Below are 17,901 nucleotides of genomic sequence, written 5' to 3'. Positions count from 1 at the left end.
TTTATCAATCAAAAGCATATTTTATCCTCATTTAGACAATTCAATGTATCTTGTGGTTAACAGGCAGCAGAAGTCCAGGACACGCATTCATTTCCTTGTTAAAGATCCCGTGCAGATGCTGCCTTTCAAAAGGCCATTTGCTGGGAGGACTCAGACATAAATAGCATCTCCAGCTACCCCAGCTAACAGTTGTGAGAACATTTCCTATGCAGAGCTGCTAACATCACTTGGTTATACATGAAGGAAGACAGTTCCTCCTTCTGTCTCCTTGTTTACTCCATCCTCCAGAAGCTATTCTGAAAAGGCAAAAGATGTAGCTTATGCTGCTGGGGGCACCATGGCTGGAGGCTACAGAGCCTGAGGAATGGAGCCAGCCAGCAGGGAGACATGATGTGCCAGGCAGCTGCATAGATTACCATCTCCTTACCAATGCTGATAACTAGATGCAGACACATTGTCCCCATCAGTAGATGGGAGGATATGCTATTCTCAGAAAAAAAAAAAAAAAGAAAGAAAAAAAAAAAAAAGAAAGAAAAAAAGATTGGCACAGACAGATAAATGCAGTGATCACTTGCAAAGCATAGGAATTTATCATAAAGATAATTTTCCTGGAATAATTTAATGTTAGAGGCAGATCTCACCCCAAAGAATTAAAATATGCACACTAAATAGCACTGAATCAGTTTGAGACTCTCCACACCTACTTTCCAATGAGAGAAATCTAAGGAATGCTGCCTCTGAACCAGATGCATCTTCAGGGGTATATTAATTCCATTACCAGAGGCTCTGACTGCTAAAGAAATCCTTCCTCTCTTGTGGATGCCTGCACTAAAAAGCTAGCCTTAGACAAGGTGTTTCAAGAGCTTGCAGTTTTCTCAGAACAATGAGATTTCTGGAATTGTATTTGCAAAAGCACATGAGCACTGAGCCCTTCCAGAACCTGCTTCTGAGCACCGGGGAGAGGACACTCAATATGAAATAACAATTGATATTTGGATCCCCTGCCTTTCTCCCATGGTGGTCATCCACAAGCAAAGACAGCAAAGGGCAGCAGGCACTCTGCTCCTCTCCACTTTTGGTCTCCTGTTTAGGTTTTGCAAGACAGTTCATGTTTGAGATGCCCCACCAGGGACGTTTCTGAAGGAAAAAGCTCTTGTTGGGATAGGAAAGGTTGTGAGCATTAAGAATCAAATTCCTTTTTAATTCAGTAGAGATCTTTCTACCATACAAGACAGACACCAAGGATTTCATTCCATGATGCAAACCCAAAGATTCAGAATCTGCATCTAGCCGTGAAGTATGCAGAGTCGCGAAAGATGCACAAAACTTTACTGAAGATTATTACTGGTGACAGTTACAAAGGATGTCAGGTAGACTGTAGCAAGGGAAAAACATCCTTGGGGAGGCTAAAAAAGCACTAGCAGCCATGCACAAAAGTCAGTGTGCAGCAGGACAACAAAGGAGTAGGGGGAATTCACACCGCTGTATCACTTCCTGTGCCAGACCTCCAGGCTACAGATGAGTAGTACATAGTAGCTCACTAAATGGAGCACACTACCTCATGTGGCATGCCTAAAGGGGTTCTTGTTTATATCTGACAAGGCTCTTCCACTGAATATCACTGTTACCAATTTAGTGTCTTGATTTAGCTCAGTGGTGCCCACCCTTGAAAACACAGCAGCCTCAGAGCCTTTCAATACCACACTTTTGGACTGAGCACAAATTCAGTTCTATTCTCAACTGTACCACTTTATAGACCAACAATCTGTCCATGAGCCAGCAGTGCCCTTGTGGCCAAGATGGCCAATGGAATCCTGGGCTGTACTAGGAAGAGTTTAACAGCTCTCTGACAGGGCAAGGGAGGTGACCCTGCCCCTTTACCCAGCCCTGGTGAGGCCATCTCAGAACACTGTGTCCAGCTCTGGACTTCTGAGGACATGACAGACATGGAGCTCCTGGAGCAGGTCCAGTGGAGGGCTACACGGGTGACTAAGGGACTGAAGAGAGGGTGTCAAGAGAACAGAGCCAGGCTCTTCTTGACAGTGCTGGCCAACAGGCCAAGAAGCAATGGGCAGAAACCGGAACACAAAGTGCCACCAAAACAGGAGGAAGGACTTCTTTGCTGTCCAGGTGACTGAGCACTGGAACAAGTTGCTCAGTGAGATTTCACTGTCTCCTTCCCTGGAGATATTAAAGAGCCATATGGTCACTATTCTGAGTTATGTGCTCTAAGGGATGCTGCTTGACCAGAGGTTGGACTAGATGACTTCCAATGATCCCTTTCAACCTTGACCATTCTGTGATATACATTTAAATAGTTCTTGCTTCTTGGATATTTATGGAAGGCTATATTATCCCCTCCTTATCTTTCCTTTTTAGCCCTGATAAAGACTCCACACTGCAGATTTTATTAGATAAAATGTTCCCCTGATCCCACTATCAAGTGCTTTATGCTACTGTGCAAGTTAAAAGGCAAATTTTAAACTATTCCAGCTTATATATCTAGCTTATTCTACACCCATATTAATATTTTGCCACCTCTGCTGTTAAGCCTCTTGTATCTCATCCTAGAACAAAATTTCTTCTTACAGCCTCATGTATTGATGGCTTAATCACCTACAATCAACCAAAACCTCAGGTCTTTCTCCTCCTCCATCATTTTATCTACTGAACTCAGTGTAATTAGTCACTAAGTGCACTTTGTACTGTTAAGTTCTCATTTCTATAGCTCCAGTCACTTTCACAGCAATCCGGTTTCTTTGCAGTACTTTGATTTTTCTCTGCAATGACAAAGCTAATGTCACATCCTTGGCAAATTTATTCAGTGCATCCCTTACCAGTCATTATTGTAACTAGTATTAATCAACCAGTCCCAGAACTGTTTTTTTAAAGAAGCCAAATGACCTCTTTTTCGACAGAGTCCAGATGTCAATAATGTTGTTTTCTTTCCTTTAGCCAGGACTTCACCCATTCTTTACCTGATCTTGTTGTACTTCTTTAGAATTTAAATACATTTATTGTAGTTCCAATATAGGAACTGTCTTACTAAACCACAGACATGTTAGACTTAGAGCAAATCCTTGGCTGACCCTTTGATTAGAAATAAAACCATAAAATTCTCAAGGACAGGTACACAACCTACTGTACTCCACTTCAGGCAAATCACAATGCATTTGATCCCCCTTTCCATGTTTTTCATTTTACTTAACCTTCAAAATATACCCTGTAAATTTGTGTACTGAGATTACAATTATGGACTGCCAACATAATATGACCTTGCCATGTCCATTTTTAACCAGTGTTTCTTTTGAATACTGGCAGGGCTACTTGCATAGTGTCCCATCAGAAGTCCATGGAGCTTCAAGTTAGGCTTTTTTTTTTTTTCTTTTTTCTTTTTTTTTTTTCCTTTTGGTCAGCTTGTACTTTCAGTCTACTCATTTAAATCCTCTACTTGAGGAACAGCTGCTATTCCAATCTTTTGATACGATTCCTGTAGTACTTGGTTTCAAATGCCTCCACTGCATATGGGAATTAAGACCCAGGGAATTATAAAAATCTCTGTTGTTTGCTACTGACCACAGTTTTCTTTGCCAAATTAGAACAGTGGGAAGGTTTCAGCAAAACACTGTTTTCCTGTTTTTTGCTTGACTATCCTCCAGTTGATAGGACTCTATCAATTGCTGAATCCTACATTTAGTATTTCCACTGTATTACTGTATATGGAAACCACACAAATATTTTTCATTTTCTCTCTCACTTCTCAAGTTAAACCCAATACATGTACCAATCTCAAACCAAGTTTATTAAGCCAGGAACTACTGAGATGGCATTGACATGTCAGGATTTCTCCTTTCTCAAAGGATCTGTCATGTAGATCTGGAACAAACACCACAGCTGCAAACCACTGATAAAACCTCACTCACCTTTGTGTTCTTATGTTAGTGCCTCAGTGCAAATTATACAGCTCAGTGAGTATCTACACCTTCATGCTGAGGTTTACAAGCCACTCTTGACTGTTGTTGGTCTATAAAATGGTGCAGTTGAGAACAGACACATCAAGTGTCCTGCTCCAGAAAGAACCCGGCAGTCCATGCCATGTTTACAATTATCACCAGAAGCATCAATCACTCCAATCCACCAGCAGAAAACCAGCTGAAACATTTTTGTCAACCCCCCAATAAATCTCCCACCTAATACAGCCACTTTGTTTCATGTTACCATACAGAACACCTATTTTTGTTGGAATACGGCATAATTAATATGGTGAGCTAAGAAGGTTGTACACGGATGTTATAGAGGGCTGGTTGTGCTTCCATAACATACCATAAAAGTGTTCATATTGACTTTTTAATTAGTGAGGTGCCAAGCTCAGCTTTGGGGTACTGCAAGCACTGGAGTGGAAATGCAATGTGGAGTGTGTGAAGCCAGAATAGCCAGATCAAGTTTGACTCTGCAGCATTCAAAGAATCCACCCTCAGGGAGACTTCATTTCCCTGGGTTCTCATCCAAGTTCATCTCATGAACCATAATCAGCAAACTAAATCTTAACCATTTTTCTATACTGAAAATAACTTAGAATATTCTCAAATTCAAGAAAAGAGCCATTATTCTTGACTAATTCTGCTTGGAAAATACAGTAACTGTTCTTAAAGAAAGCCACTTATGCTGAAAGAGAGTGATTAGAGCTTATTCTGTAACAGTATCTTATAGAACTTCATGCATAAATAAAGTCTTGATGAAAGATTATGTTCAAGAGAACAAGAGGGCTGTTTGAAAAGCACTGCCATTCTGTACTACCAAAACTGGTCCAATCTAAATTCCAGCCATAGATTTCACCAGAAGGCTGCGCTGAATTAGTTACTGTTAAAATTGTACATATTTATTCTAGTTTCAGATAGTGATTCTAAATTGACAATATGACTCTCCTCAAACACCACATGCCTGATGTTATGGAACAACAGAGGGAGTCCACATGCATGTGGTAAGATAACTAGCAGTGCTGTAAGTTTCTAGCTGCCAGCTTTTAAGTTACAAGGAACTTCAACATGTGAAGCACAACGCAAAATATTACTATGGTAGTTTACTACTAGGAAATAACTGTAGCAGAGAAACTCCTGAAGTGTCCCTGCAGCATAAAAGAAATGTGGTTCCAAAAGAACACTTGGACAACACAATGGAAAGAAGGGTTCCAACAAAGTAGGATGCAGACACTCCCCAAGAACAATGAAAGTAGTATGTGTCACTGTGATCATCTGTGTGATCATCAGACCACAACTAAATGAACTTGTTTTGAATTTTAAGCTTACAAAGGGGTCGTTACACCTTTCACGGCTCTATACAAATTAAAGAGAACTGAAATGTACATGTCACACCACTGGAATTAAAGTGAGGACACCAAAATAATTCACTGGCTTGCTCATAATCCTGACACAAATCTTTGCAGTTCATAGAATCTCTTGCTTGAATACTGTAAAAAGTACTTGATAATTCTAGGTCAGCAACTTTTAAACCGGTTGATGGTCTTCAAGACGTTCTTGAAAGCTGAGAAAAGCAAGCATATTACTAAATCAAATTTCCTGTCACTGTAAACCCTTAGAAATCCATAAATCCACAGAGGCTGAAAGACACTGCACTAGTCATATATGAAATAAAGGATCCAGAAATCCTAGTAGGACATAGGAAATAACATGAGCTAATGAGATACACTTCAAATACTCTCCAAAATTTACCATCAGCAAAACAAATACTGATTGTAAGAGACTCCAGTAAACACTGTGGCAGTCCACAAGAAGTATTAAGTATTGGGGTTTTTGGATCCTTCAAGCACAAGAAAAGCCATGTTATCCCTACTACCTTGAGAACAGAATGGCTAAAGGAGTTATAGCTGTGTGTAGTGGCTGCATGTAAAGCAAGTACTTACTCTGGCCGGCAAATCACCAGGTCCCCTTTGTTGGTGCCATATGCCAATCCCAGGCCCGGCTCAGGCAGCCAGCGAGCAGAGTTTATGCTGACATGTCTCCTCTGGTCGGCAGGCATTGGGTACAGAACGTTGAAAACTCTCTGGAACAATAACAGAAGATTACTTGACAGGACAATAAAAGGCAGGAGAGCCAAGGAGGCTCAAAAAAAATTCCCTGCAGCAGCACAGATGGCCGTAGAGATATGTCACTTTACAGAATTGCAAGCAATCACTTAATCAGCAGTGAGAGTAAGCAGCTGCTAGAAATGCACATACATGTGCTCTTAAATCTTTAATAGGCTGACTGGCACACAGCTGTGAAGCATCCAGCAACCAGAACTGGGTATACTGACAACAATCCATTTAGCCCAAAAATATGACACATAGAAATCATAAAAGCAAAGGCATGGGAAATAGAAAAAGCAGTAATGATTCTGTTTGGCTGCCTAGAATAGAGAGGGACAAGATGCTTCAGTGTACTGGGCCATTAAAATATCAGGACTTCAGAAGGGTAGGACTGAAGACTGCATTTACAAGACCAAGCCCAAATCATTAAGAAAATTTCTGCAGAAATTTAGCTAGTGCACTGTCATCACTGCAACTAGCAGACTTTGAATCTGGATTTTCAATGGGATAAATCCAAGGTGAAAGACAGGTTTTCATTGGATTTTCTAGTGGGCAAGCATCCAGCCATCACAAAACCTTTCCTCCAGAGTCCACAGAAAAGGGGATGGTGGTGAACCAGTAGGCAGGGAAGGGAATGATGTTATGCTGGCACAACAGGATGAATGTTGATGGGAATGCACATCAACCAGTACTGCACTGCTGAGGTGACTTGAAGTAAATAATTAGAAGCCATTAGGATGGTACTTATCAGCTGTCATAACAAACTGGGGCCATTTTACTCCATAGCTCTGTTGCCCCCTGCGTATTTTGTGTGTTGGACAATTTAACTTGAGAAGCATAAGTCAGGGATTACTCAACTATGTGCCCTCCAATAGCTAGTACCCAGAACCTTCATCCTGACCATCCTATATGCACACAGAGCAAAACAACATAGCTACATTATTTCCCATCATCGCTAACAAATTTAACTGCTCCTCTGAGGAGGTCACATTAGATGTGAAAAAAGGATTTCTCTGTACGACAGAAGCTGGCCACTCTTTGCCTTGGCTATCACTCAGCAGTTAGTGTATTCAGAGAAGCTCAGCATTTGAGCAGAAGGAGCAGTCTTTATGGGTTTAGCTATGTCTTACCCATCTCTGTCATGTCGGTCCCACTCCTCTGCCCTGCCTTGCTTGCTGGGGCAGCAGGGAGGGAAGGGCAAGGGGAGAAATAGAAGGGAGGAGAATCAGCTATATGATGGTTAACACTTATTACCATGGATATTAGAGTGCACTCTCAGATGGGTAGATTGGATTTGGAGGAGGAGGAGGAGGAAAGAGGGGAAAGAAGGGTCTGCCAGAACTAGGAGCATAAATTAATAAAATAAGCATTCTGAATCTCTCAAGACTGCAAGGATCTTCCATCATATCCTTCTTTGGCAAGTCAGAAGCAGTCAGTTTCTCTTCTACTGAGAATGGTTTTGTCACATCTCAGGAAGCCACCACCTTCCTGGGCTAGCAGCAAGCTCTCCCAACTGACAGGTCAGCTTGCACAGCTGTTCTCCCACATGCTCCATAACCAGCCACACCAAGGCAGGAGACTTGCTGCCTACAGCTGAGCTTTACTGCTTTGACTGCTCTGTAGTAAACAGCACCCCATGGAAAATGCGCCTCCAAGGACATGAGTCTGGTTTTGACAACCTCCAAGTGCTGGCTGAGGGCTGAATCTCAAAGACAAGATAGCTTTAAAATTCTGTACCAGAATAGTTGCTTCATCATTCCATTCCATTCAATTCTAAACAGCTTGTCACGCTGAAGAGCTCCCCTCCCCTGCTGCTTCCCACTCCCACGCTAATGGGACAACTCCATGCAGTGTTAAGGGTGATGACATCCGTGCGTGTGGTAATTAGTACATAAAAAGAGAAAGCAGCTGTACTGGCATAATCACCACTCGCAGCAGTAAGCAGGACCCAGCTAATCAATCTGATGCAGTCATACAGACTGTCTGTTGCAATTGCATCCATTAGCAAGACCCCCTACTCTATACACAGAGTGGAAAAAAAATTTCAAGTTCCTTTAACATCAGCAGGTCCTTCTCTTCAAACAAGGTCAGAACTCTGCCAGGAAGCCTTATTTGCCATAGATCACAGCTAATTCCTTTTGGATTTTTTTTTTTGTCTTCTTGTTTTGATTGCTAAATCTTATAAAAAGTTACTGAGACATTTCAACCAAAGTAGCCAGCCTGAAAACATACCACAGACTGACTACACCTCTTTGCTGTGAATTGTTCAGGCATTGTAATTCTGAACTTCTGGGAAAAATACTCAGGTTACTACAGGAATCCTACATAAATACAACACTCCAACTTCTAGGTCAAATGATTACTACTAACCCTCAAACTCTTAAAATTAACAATACAAATGCATAAAGTTGATAATTCAAGAGTTTCTTTTCATTAGGACTGGTCCACAGATTAATTGCAGGCCATGCTAACAGCCATGTTGATAGCCAAGGGTTTAGGAAGCAGTTTAGAAACACTTGTAAAAGTGTAGTGACTGATCTTTAAAGGTGCCCATCATACCCTCAGAGTTTCCAGAGAGGTTATTTTTAATAGTGTGGCACTTTCAGTTACGAGATATCATATTGCACCACACGTTATCAGCCCATAATCACCATCAGCAGTCACAGAAAGCTTCCATGCTCTTCCCATAAACAATGTCAAACTTGCTCTTAGCATCACTATACTACCAATTCAACAATACATGGTCACACCATTAGTCATGACAATTCAGCATTTTACAAATTTGACAGCTGCCTTTATGTCCAGATGCTTTTCTGAAATAGTTTTGAATGGCATATTTCTCCAACTACAAACACTGTGAAGTCTGAGGAATGTGAGCTTCAGAACATACCTATGGAAGCTTAAGCCCTAACAGGTAACACAAGTATAGCAAGCTGTTCTCTTCTTGAAACAGCAGTGACATATAAATATCACTTCAGTACACATGACAGGTCCTATTCCTTCCCTTTAGGGCCCCATAATCCAGCCTGAAATACACAGAGCAGTTGCTTGACCTGTAGTTACATTTGTAGAAAACTGTCTCTGGTGATCTCTCCACACTCCGCCACGGATTCCAGGACTCTTCTGTCATTTCAAAGAATCAATTTCTCCTTGAGTTCAGGGGATGTCAGAAAGGTAAAAGTCTTCCTCTAGAAAAACCAAAACTGTCTAGGTAGCTAAACTTCCACACAAAAGGCAATTCGTACCAAGGAAAAGCAATACTCATTAAAGAATCAAGTTGATTGCTTCCATTTTACATCCCTGTAATCATGAAGTGTGGGGGATTTGGTTGAGCAATTTTTGTCTGCACTTTTCTATTCCCAAAAACTGTACTAGAAGCAACGACTTATCTCTTTGGTGCGCCTTTTCCATCCTCACTCATCAGAAGTGGGCATGTACATCATGCACTGAATTTTCCAAAGCTGCTTTCATTGCTTCATAGCCACAGGAAAAGATGGCTCAAAGAAAGCAGGGCTATAAATCATGAAGACAAGGAAAAAATAGGCCCTCAAATTATTCAAAGAACAAGCTGCATTTGGAGTGCAAAGGCCACCTGAAGCCCACTGTTGCTGCTTCCCCTCCAACTTGTCACTGCTGTCACATCAGTATTGTCACAGCCACTAACTTAGGTATTTACTTATGGCAGAGTGCCAGGAGAGGCTGCATGACAACCAACAGCCTCAAGGAATCTTTCTCAATGATCTCTTCCTCAGTGTCAAGCTGACAGGCCCAGGGTACAATAGATAAGCATAGAGTTAGACAGCTAATTTATACCTGCCCTGGAGTGGTAAGAAAACTTTTTGCTAGAAGTCTCTGCTACATCCTCATTATTGAGCTACAACTTCTGTCTTCCCCTCCCATTCTGTACTAGGGAAGCTGCTGCTTTTTAATAACACCCTTCAAATTCCACCTTTCTCCCCCCCCATTTCTGGGATGTGGCAACACTAAAAAGCTGGACAGAGCAATCACCAGGATCCTGTCAGTCATCAAAGCAGCAGCAGGCTGCTCCAAGTCTGTATTCCTGTTGCCAGTTGGCCACAGTGCCGCACTCGCCTGATCCAAGCGGTGCTGTGCCTGGCCAAAGCAGAGGCATGGCATCATCTGCACAGCCACCTCTTTGTTCAAGGCCTTCCCACCTCTAAGGAGAGCAATGAAAAGCAGGGGAGTGCTGAACACTACTTGTTTGGCAGAGACCTTTCTTCTCTCTGGCACTCAAGAAAGAACAAACATGTTTTGAAGCTGCAGAAGAGAAAGTTTTGGCACAAGCAGGTAGGAAAACTCAGCAGGAACTCTTGTTTTTTATCTTTTTTTTAATTCAATAGAGACACTTCTACTCTCGACTAGATCTGCCTTCAAGATGCCAATAAATTTCAAGCCATTACCTTTGCTTAGGCTAAGCAGTAAGCTGGCTATTAGATCAGCCTTGATAAGGACAGCTGGGGGGGGTGGGGGTGCAGCTGTTGTCTCTTTTACATGGGGAGATCCTGCCATCCCTGAAGCAGATAAGGTGGGTTTTTAAGTCACAGAAAAAGCCTAAAACATAATTATTAATTTTCAACTGAATTACACTGTCACCAAAGGCTGAGAGACAATGAAAACACACAGGCAAAGAAATACCTGGTGTGTTAAACGCTAAAGAAACCTCTTGGAGGACTGGTAAAATACACAGTTCCCTGGGTTGCCGAGGAAGAGCTTCAGAAAGGACCATTTATCTCTGCTGCATGAATATAACTGTAATGGCGGCCAATTTTCACCTCCATAGATGCAAAGTTTGTATTGGTAAACAAAGTGCTCTTCATATGAGTACAGGTTATACTACCGATGCAGCCCTAAAATCACAACCAATTCACAACACTGTATTAAGTTCACTGAATGTGAAGCAAGGCCTACATACAGTCGGAAACTACTCAAAGAGAGTTAAAACAAATGCAGAAAATTATGAACTTAAATCGTATTGCCAGAGCAGCAGATAAGATGCACTGACAGCATGAAGGCAAGTTTGACTTCATTTTTTTTGATTGCAAGAACCTCGTCAAGAAAGTATTCAAATCAATTATGGGGTTTTTTTTTGCCTCCTCCTAATACTGTGTTAGCACTGAAATATCTTACCTGACATTTTTATAATGCCAACATGTTAACTAGCTTACCTCTGACACCAAGGTATCAGGTAAGTTTCTGTAAAGCATCTACCACTCCACTGAATACACCACATGTCCTTGGCCAGTAAGCCTGCAGCACTGACTTCTATTATGCATTCAATTAGTTCATGTTTTTTGAATGCCCAGAAGTATAATAAGAAAAAGACATTCTAACCTGATCTCCTTGCTTACATTTTTTACTTTGCTGCCTATTAATGAATTTCACAAAATATGATGAAATTCAGGTTTAAGCCTTGCACTGTCAGTAACTCCAGAACCCTCTACAGCAAAATTCAAACCTAGCTTGTCTAAAGCAGAGTAAAGCAAAGCAAAACAAACCCTCCTTGGGATAACTGACTAATTGCTCAATATATTTATTCATAAGACAATATATACCAGCATTTTGAAACACAGCAAGTCTCCCCTTTGTTTGGAAAAAGTCTCTGTGCCTATATGCAGATACAAAGAAAAAGGCACATATTTTCCATGATGAAATAGGGGAAAAGATTTGCTTTCTTGCTCCCAAGTCTCTCCCTGTTAGGCAGGTTGGTCTATGCTGCTCAACCCCTCCCCCACAGCTGATTCCTGCTAACAACATACACATCTTCACAATAGACCTTCTCTGTTAAATGGAAGAAGTGAAAAATAATGCACTTATCTTTTCGGATTTGTCAGTCCTATCCTCAAATGGATTTTATCGTGCAGTGCTCAGCACTAATAAAATTTCTTTCAACTCCATTTATCTTCTTCAGATGCAAAAGGATTATATATAAAATTTTTCTTCAGTCTTTACCAATATAACAAACCTCTTCCTGCCTTTTTCTGCACCTGTTGTCCATGCAGAAAATCCTAGCTTTGCTTTCTGAGCCACAGAAAGTTAAATGAGAACTCTTAATTTTCAACAACTGAAACCTTAACTGTGGATAGTTGATCCAATTCCTAAAACAGGCCAGCACCAGAAAATCCTGTTGGATGGAGTGTGAAACTTTCTGCAAATATAAAATATTGTTGGTTCTTCCTTACTTAATTTATTGCTGGTATTTCAAATTCAGAGAAGTCTCATTAAAGCACACCTAATCCTTTCTTTCTTTAGGTGAGTTCTTCGCATTATCAGCTTGGTACTTTATTTCACAAGCCTGTCACACAACTACTACATTTAAAATTAACTAATGGGAACAAGAAGAAATGGATCATCTTAGGTAACAAAGCTCTCACTCAGGAAAATAACACACTTGCAGTGAAGTGGCTCATTATGTTACTATCTGTCTTTCAAAGGCTGTAAAACCAGGGTAGCAGCTCTAAAAACCCCCTTAGGGGACTGGTCCAAACTGGGATCTGAAACCTAGGGTTGAGTAAGCAAGAAATTGTTGAACAAAACAATTATCCTTTCATTTGTACATGCAGATGGTTGGAAAAGATGAAAGTAGAGAAACAGGAATGCCAAAGGGATTGGAGTGATAGAAGACAGATACATGTGTATGTATATTCAGTGCAGATGCACAAACAAACTGAACTGTCTGAACAGGACTGCATCCCACTGCTACTCTCTCTTCCAAAAATCACCAACTGCTCTCAAGACTGTATCAATCTAATAGAGATGAGGTCATTTCTCTGGCAAAAAGAATGGCAACCTTTTTCACCTTAATTCAGACTGCAAACCAAACACAGTATCTGTGAATTCCTCATTAAATATCATGCTGAGACTGTAACAGCAACATCTACAATATGTTAAAAATCCAACGACAAGAGCAAAGGATTTGCACACAGCTGCCATTCCGCTCTGTTCTCCATCTGCTGAGCCTCGGTAGAATGGCATACAAGATCAAAAGTCAACAATATGTTGATGACAGAGCTACATGCACCCTCATCTAGGTGAAAAGAGGCTGACATCCAGCTGCTTACAAGTCTGGAAGGAATAAATACAAGAGGACAGAGTTGGTTCAAATTTAATTCAAGGAAGATGGCAGGAAGAAGAACTGAAAAAAAAATTTCATAAAAATAGCAAACAGCAATTTCTTCTCATCCCATGCCCAGTTCAATACAAATTGGTAAGAATTCACTTTGGCTCCCTTCCAGCTAAATGACTTGGGCAAGATGACTGCACATAAATAATCTCAGATGTGGAACCATGTTTGCCATTATTTCTTAAATCTAGTAAAACTATGTACCAAACTGCACCAAAGCAAACAGTAGTTACAGCGGGGCAAATAGGCTCAAGGCCTTATCTGAACTGCAAGAGCTCTGCTCTCCAAATACAGGACCTCATATTAAACAAAATGTCTTGGCTCTCATTTTCACATCCCATTAAGCAAAAACATCCTGAAGAGATGTCATTTGCCTTTTCTTAACACCAGTTTGCTAAAACAGACATTACTCCCATGTTTAACCATCACATTTGATATTAACACAGTATCTTATGAAGTATTCTAATGAGTTTTTAGTTTCCTCTAAGTTCTGTCTTATTAGACTTCAAGCAGACACAGCTGAATTGGTCAAGACAGCAATATAACTAACTTACAACATACTATTCCTGCATATTTCTGCATCCATACTCAAATGTGTACATCTGTGCAAATCTTCATGTCATCTGCATCCTCAAGGTTGTGCTGCATTTTCCAGTGATGCTGAATACAGCTCTTTTTTACAGCACCATACATAAGCAGTGCTTACTGACATGGGTTTTGGATATGATCTGTTTTCCTAAAGATATCTAACAGAATCTGCCAATGCACAGAATATATAAACTACTACGTCTCAACCAGACAATTATGCTCCCCTCTACTAAAAGGAGAGATTTCCCATTTCAGACAAACAAAGGTTCTGTTTCCATGTCCTCTTCCTAGTATCAAGAAGTGCCTGCAGTCTGTGACTTTGCATGGCCTTTTGAAAGGCTAAAAAATATCTATGTGGTTTGACTTCTGTCAAGAGTGAAAAATTTCTTTGGGCAGTAATTGGACAAATTATTTGCAGTTCTACTTGGAGTCATCAGAAGATCACCCTCTGGGCCTGAAGATGTCAAATCTTTCTTAAAAGAAAACCCAAGGGACCATACCAACACATTCTTCAACAACACAGCAAGAGGCTGGTACTTTCTTATACACTATTCTTGTTCTCAGAAACATGTTAGTTCACGTGAACTCTTTCACTGGAGGTATTGTGTTGCAGTAAGCCATCTCCTCATATTCTCCTAACCAATTTTATTTTCACATTACCAAGGATTCTGATAAAACTAACTTGTGCGCCAGTGAAACACATGTGCAGGGTATTTGCTTTAAGGATTAAAGCTTGGTTGCTTATGGCTGCAGGAGCTTGCACAGCTCACCCAGAGAGTCAGTGAGTGCCCTTTGCAGAACACACTGGATACATTTTACCAACACGTGCATGAAGCTCAGAATGCAACAGCACTCAGGAAAACTGTGCATCGTTTCACTTGTGCATTGTACTCATTAAGAGTTAACATGCTAGAACAAAAAAAGCTTGGCTTTGTGCTAAAACTCTGCAAGTCTTTCTGTTTCAGGCCCTTCTTCCTGTGGTATTTGGAATTCTCCATCTGTTTACAATGGAAATGTACAAATACTCTGTTCCATCCAGGCTATTGACCAACCACTTAATCAGAATGTTTCCCAAATAGCAGCACTCTTGTCAAGAACTAATTCTGGATCTCCACAGCCTGAATTTTTCCACATTCAAAGCAAGTGCAGCATTTGAGACTAGTGACTAGTTAAGTCACTTTATCCCTACAAATTGTATGATTTGCTCTTCAGCTTCATGTCAATCAAATTTTTCTATCACCTACCTTACTTTTTTGTATCCTCGGCTTAAAAGCTACTTTCAAGGTTTTATTTTAATTCGGATTCCAGTAATCATGTTTTGCTGGTATTTCCAAGTTATCTTCCTCTGGGTAGAATGAAAAACATTAAACATTGCAAGGGCATCAGCATTTGTGAATGCTAGAAATAAAACTACCTTCTGGCTCCTTTCTCACTAGTACCCACTGCTATCAGATCCAGTGCAATATGATCCTTATTTTTCCCATGTTTCTAAGGACCTTCAGCTCCATACAAGGTTCTAATTTCATGTTCTTCTAAGTTCTTTAACGTCCATAAATGCTTGGAAGCACATGGAATTCAAAAATCACCCTAAACCAAACAGCTTGAAAACAGACATTTCATCTAGAGACAAATTCCACCTGTTTTCAAAACAAGCTAGAAAACCTATCCTTACTCCACATTTTGAGTCCTGTCTCCAAGCTTTCTAACTCTGAAACTCAAATTGCAGACAATTCCCGGCATCATTGCTATCTGTACCACCCCCAAGCAAATATCTGCTAAAAGCAATTCCTTCCCTGTTCTCTCCAGCTACAGATACAATTCAGAGACTGGAAAAAAAATCCCCCAAGAACACAAGCAACAAACACTTGATGTTCATGCATACCCCTCCTGCTAAAAGTCAACACTGTTAGAAAGCTTTTGTTTTTCAGACTGAAGTTTAAAAACTGTTCTTTAGCAAAGCCAGGTTTCCATGTGAAATGCTCATCAGGCCAATCTGAAGGGGGTGAGCAGAAAAAGCATAAACTCCTACCTCACAACTACCACATTTGATGATAATTCATGACTTTATTTCTGAACAAAATTCGCAACTGTCAAATCACAACAGCCCTGACCTGTTGTGAACTCTACTCAGTCTCTCCGAAATACCAGCAGCAAGATGCATACAGACAATGTACACTTGTACAACCAAAGTGCTCCTCAGTACAGTCCAAAATTGCTGTAGTTTTCAGAAAATTACATCAACAGCCAGAGGATTTCTAGTACAATTAAATATATTAAAGTTGTTTGTAATAAAATTAATTAATTGCATCTTCAAACCTCTCTTTTAACAGCAAGATGGAAAAAACTCTCCAAGTAATAGAAATCTGCATTCCATTGACTGCTAGTTAAGGATGTGGAAGAAGGGTTAATCTGAATCAGAAATAATCACTGCACTGGTCTGCAGTGGCTTGAAGGCCATGTTGCCAAGCCCTCCTCTTCCAGTTCATTGACTGCAAATCCAAAGCCAAGAGGGAGGCAGGGAGGCAGGCAGAAGGCAGAAAGGCAGGCAGGCAGGCAGGAAGGCAGAAGAACTGTCAAACAACTTATGAGAATTCTCAAAGAATGTAATGTAGCATTTCTTTTGGGAGTTTTGAAGTAGGGTATAATTAAAATATCCACAAAATATTTCTTCAAACATGGCTCTGACTCATTCTTAATTAAGAGTTTGAGTAACAAGTGCTTTGTATTACAAGCTGTTGGCAGAGAGGCAACAAAAATGCTTTCTGATTCTCTCTAAGGTGCATATTATATTAGATATTAAAGAATACAATTTCACCAGGTTTCCTAAACCTTTTTGTACTGCATGCTGGCCAAGCTATAAACAGATTTTTACTCAACTGAATATGAATATATCAGCCATGGTAAGGACAGTGCGCTATAACATAATGAAGTTTCCTACTTAAAACTCTATTTACATTTTGCATGTCTTGAAAAGTATTACAAACTTATGAAGGAGACTTAATGCAAAACTCAAGGCAAAAGAAATACCTGTGGTGGATGCATTCGTTTTTACAACTAGACAGAGGAGCAGAATTACGGAAATTGACAGACATATGCTCTCTAAGCTTGGTCCTAAGGACTGCACAAAGACAAGCAGCAGCACACCAAGATGTTGAAACAATATTCAACATCACTCAACAGGAAGGTTCTTCAACCAAATTAATTCAAACTGATCTAGCTGTGACCCTGTCACACAAGCACAAAGCTCCAAGTCCAAAGCTGTCAGAAATAAGGTATTTTTAACATCTTTAAACATGATTTGGAATAGGGGAAAACAGCAATATAGTTAACAAATCCTGCTAGACTGGATGGATTTTAAAACATGGGGGAAAGGTTTTTGAAGCTATAAATACATGTGCAAAAAAGATGAAAAAAGCAACCTTTAGAATAAATGCTATCCATCTGGAGAAAAAAAAATTCCAAAATTACAGCAGATGAGAACGACAGAAGTGCAGTGATGTGGAGCAAGTCTGAGAACCAAGAGCAGGAAAAAATGGTACAAAATTTTCAGTGCACCAAAACAGCAACCCCCCCTGAAACCTAACCCACCCCTCAGTGGTTTCTGACTGCATAAATAAAGGCTGTTGTCCAAAAGGAAAAAAACTACCCCCTGTGGGCTTCTGGTAAAACTGTGCTTATCACATTATGTAGATTAAAACACATCCAAGAATGAGGGAAAAAAAAAAAAGAAAAAAAAAAAGAAAAAGAAAATAAGATTTTTTTTGGAGGGAGTTCAAAAGAAAAAAAGTTAAAGTTGGAAGATTAAATTACAAGAGAAGATTAAAGAATACAAAGCATTACTTCACTAAATGGTGACTAAGAGCAGGGGTACAGGCATTTGAAGACATGGAGATAAAAAAATATAAATGAAACATTTAGACAGTGAGCTTGCTGATTTAGCTGGCTACACAAAAATGTCTCCAAAAGACAAGGGCTAGAGCCATAGCAACTGGAGTTTAGAGCAAATGTAAATGAGAGATGAGAGGAAGACATGTGATTCTTGCTAATAGGACTTCTCTGTCTTAACTTATGATATGGTAAAAAGACT

General features: G+C 40.2%; 1 protein-coding gene across 3 annotated transcripts in view; it reads right to left on the bottom strand.

Moving 5' to 3' along the window:
- The window catches only part of AMBRA1 (autophagy and beclin 1 regulator 1), a 124,489-nt gene that overhangs the window by 20,926 nt on the left and 85,662 nt on the right, over nt 1-17,901 (bottom strand). For all 3 annotated transcript variants that reach the window (XM_030274256.4, XM_030274257.4, XM_072929950.1), the window contains one exon: nt 5,921-6,060. In XM_030274256.4, the coding sequence (XP_030130116.4) occupies nt 5,921-6,060 (140 nt within the window). The remainder of the gene's footprint in view (nt 1-5,920; nt 6,061-17,901) is intronic.

This window comes from Taeniopygia guttata, chromosome 5 (genome assembly GCF_048771995.1).
Source record: "Taeniopygia guttata chromosome 5, bTaeGut7.mat, whole genome shotgun sequence".
NCBI classification, from domain to species: Eukaryota; Metazoa; Chordata; class Aves; order Passeriformes; family Estrildidae; genus Taeniopygia; species Taeniopygia guttata.
The sequence above is the reverse complement of the archived record's forward strand: the minus strand, read 5'-3'. Positions and strand labels throughout refer to the sequence as shown.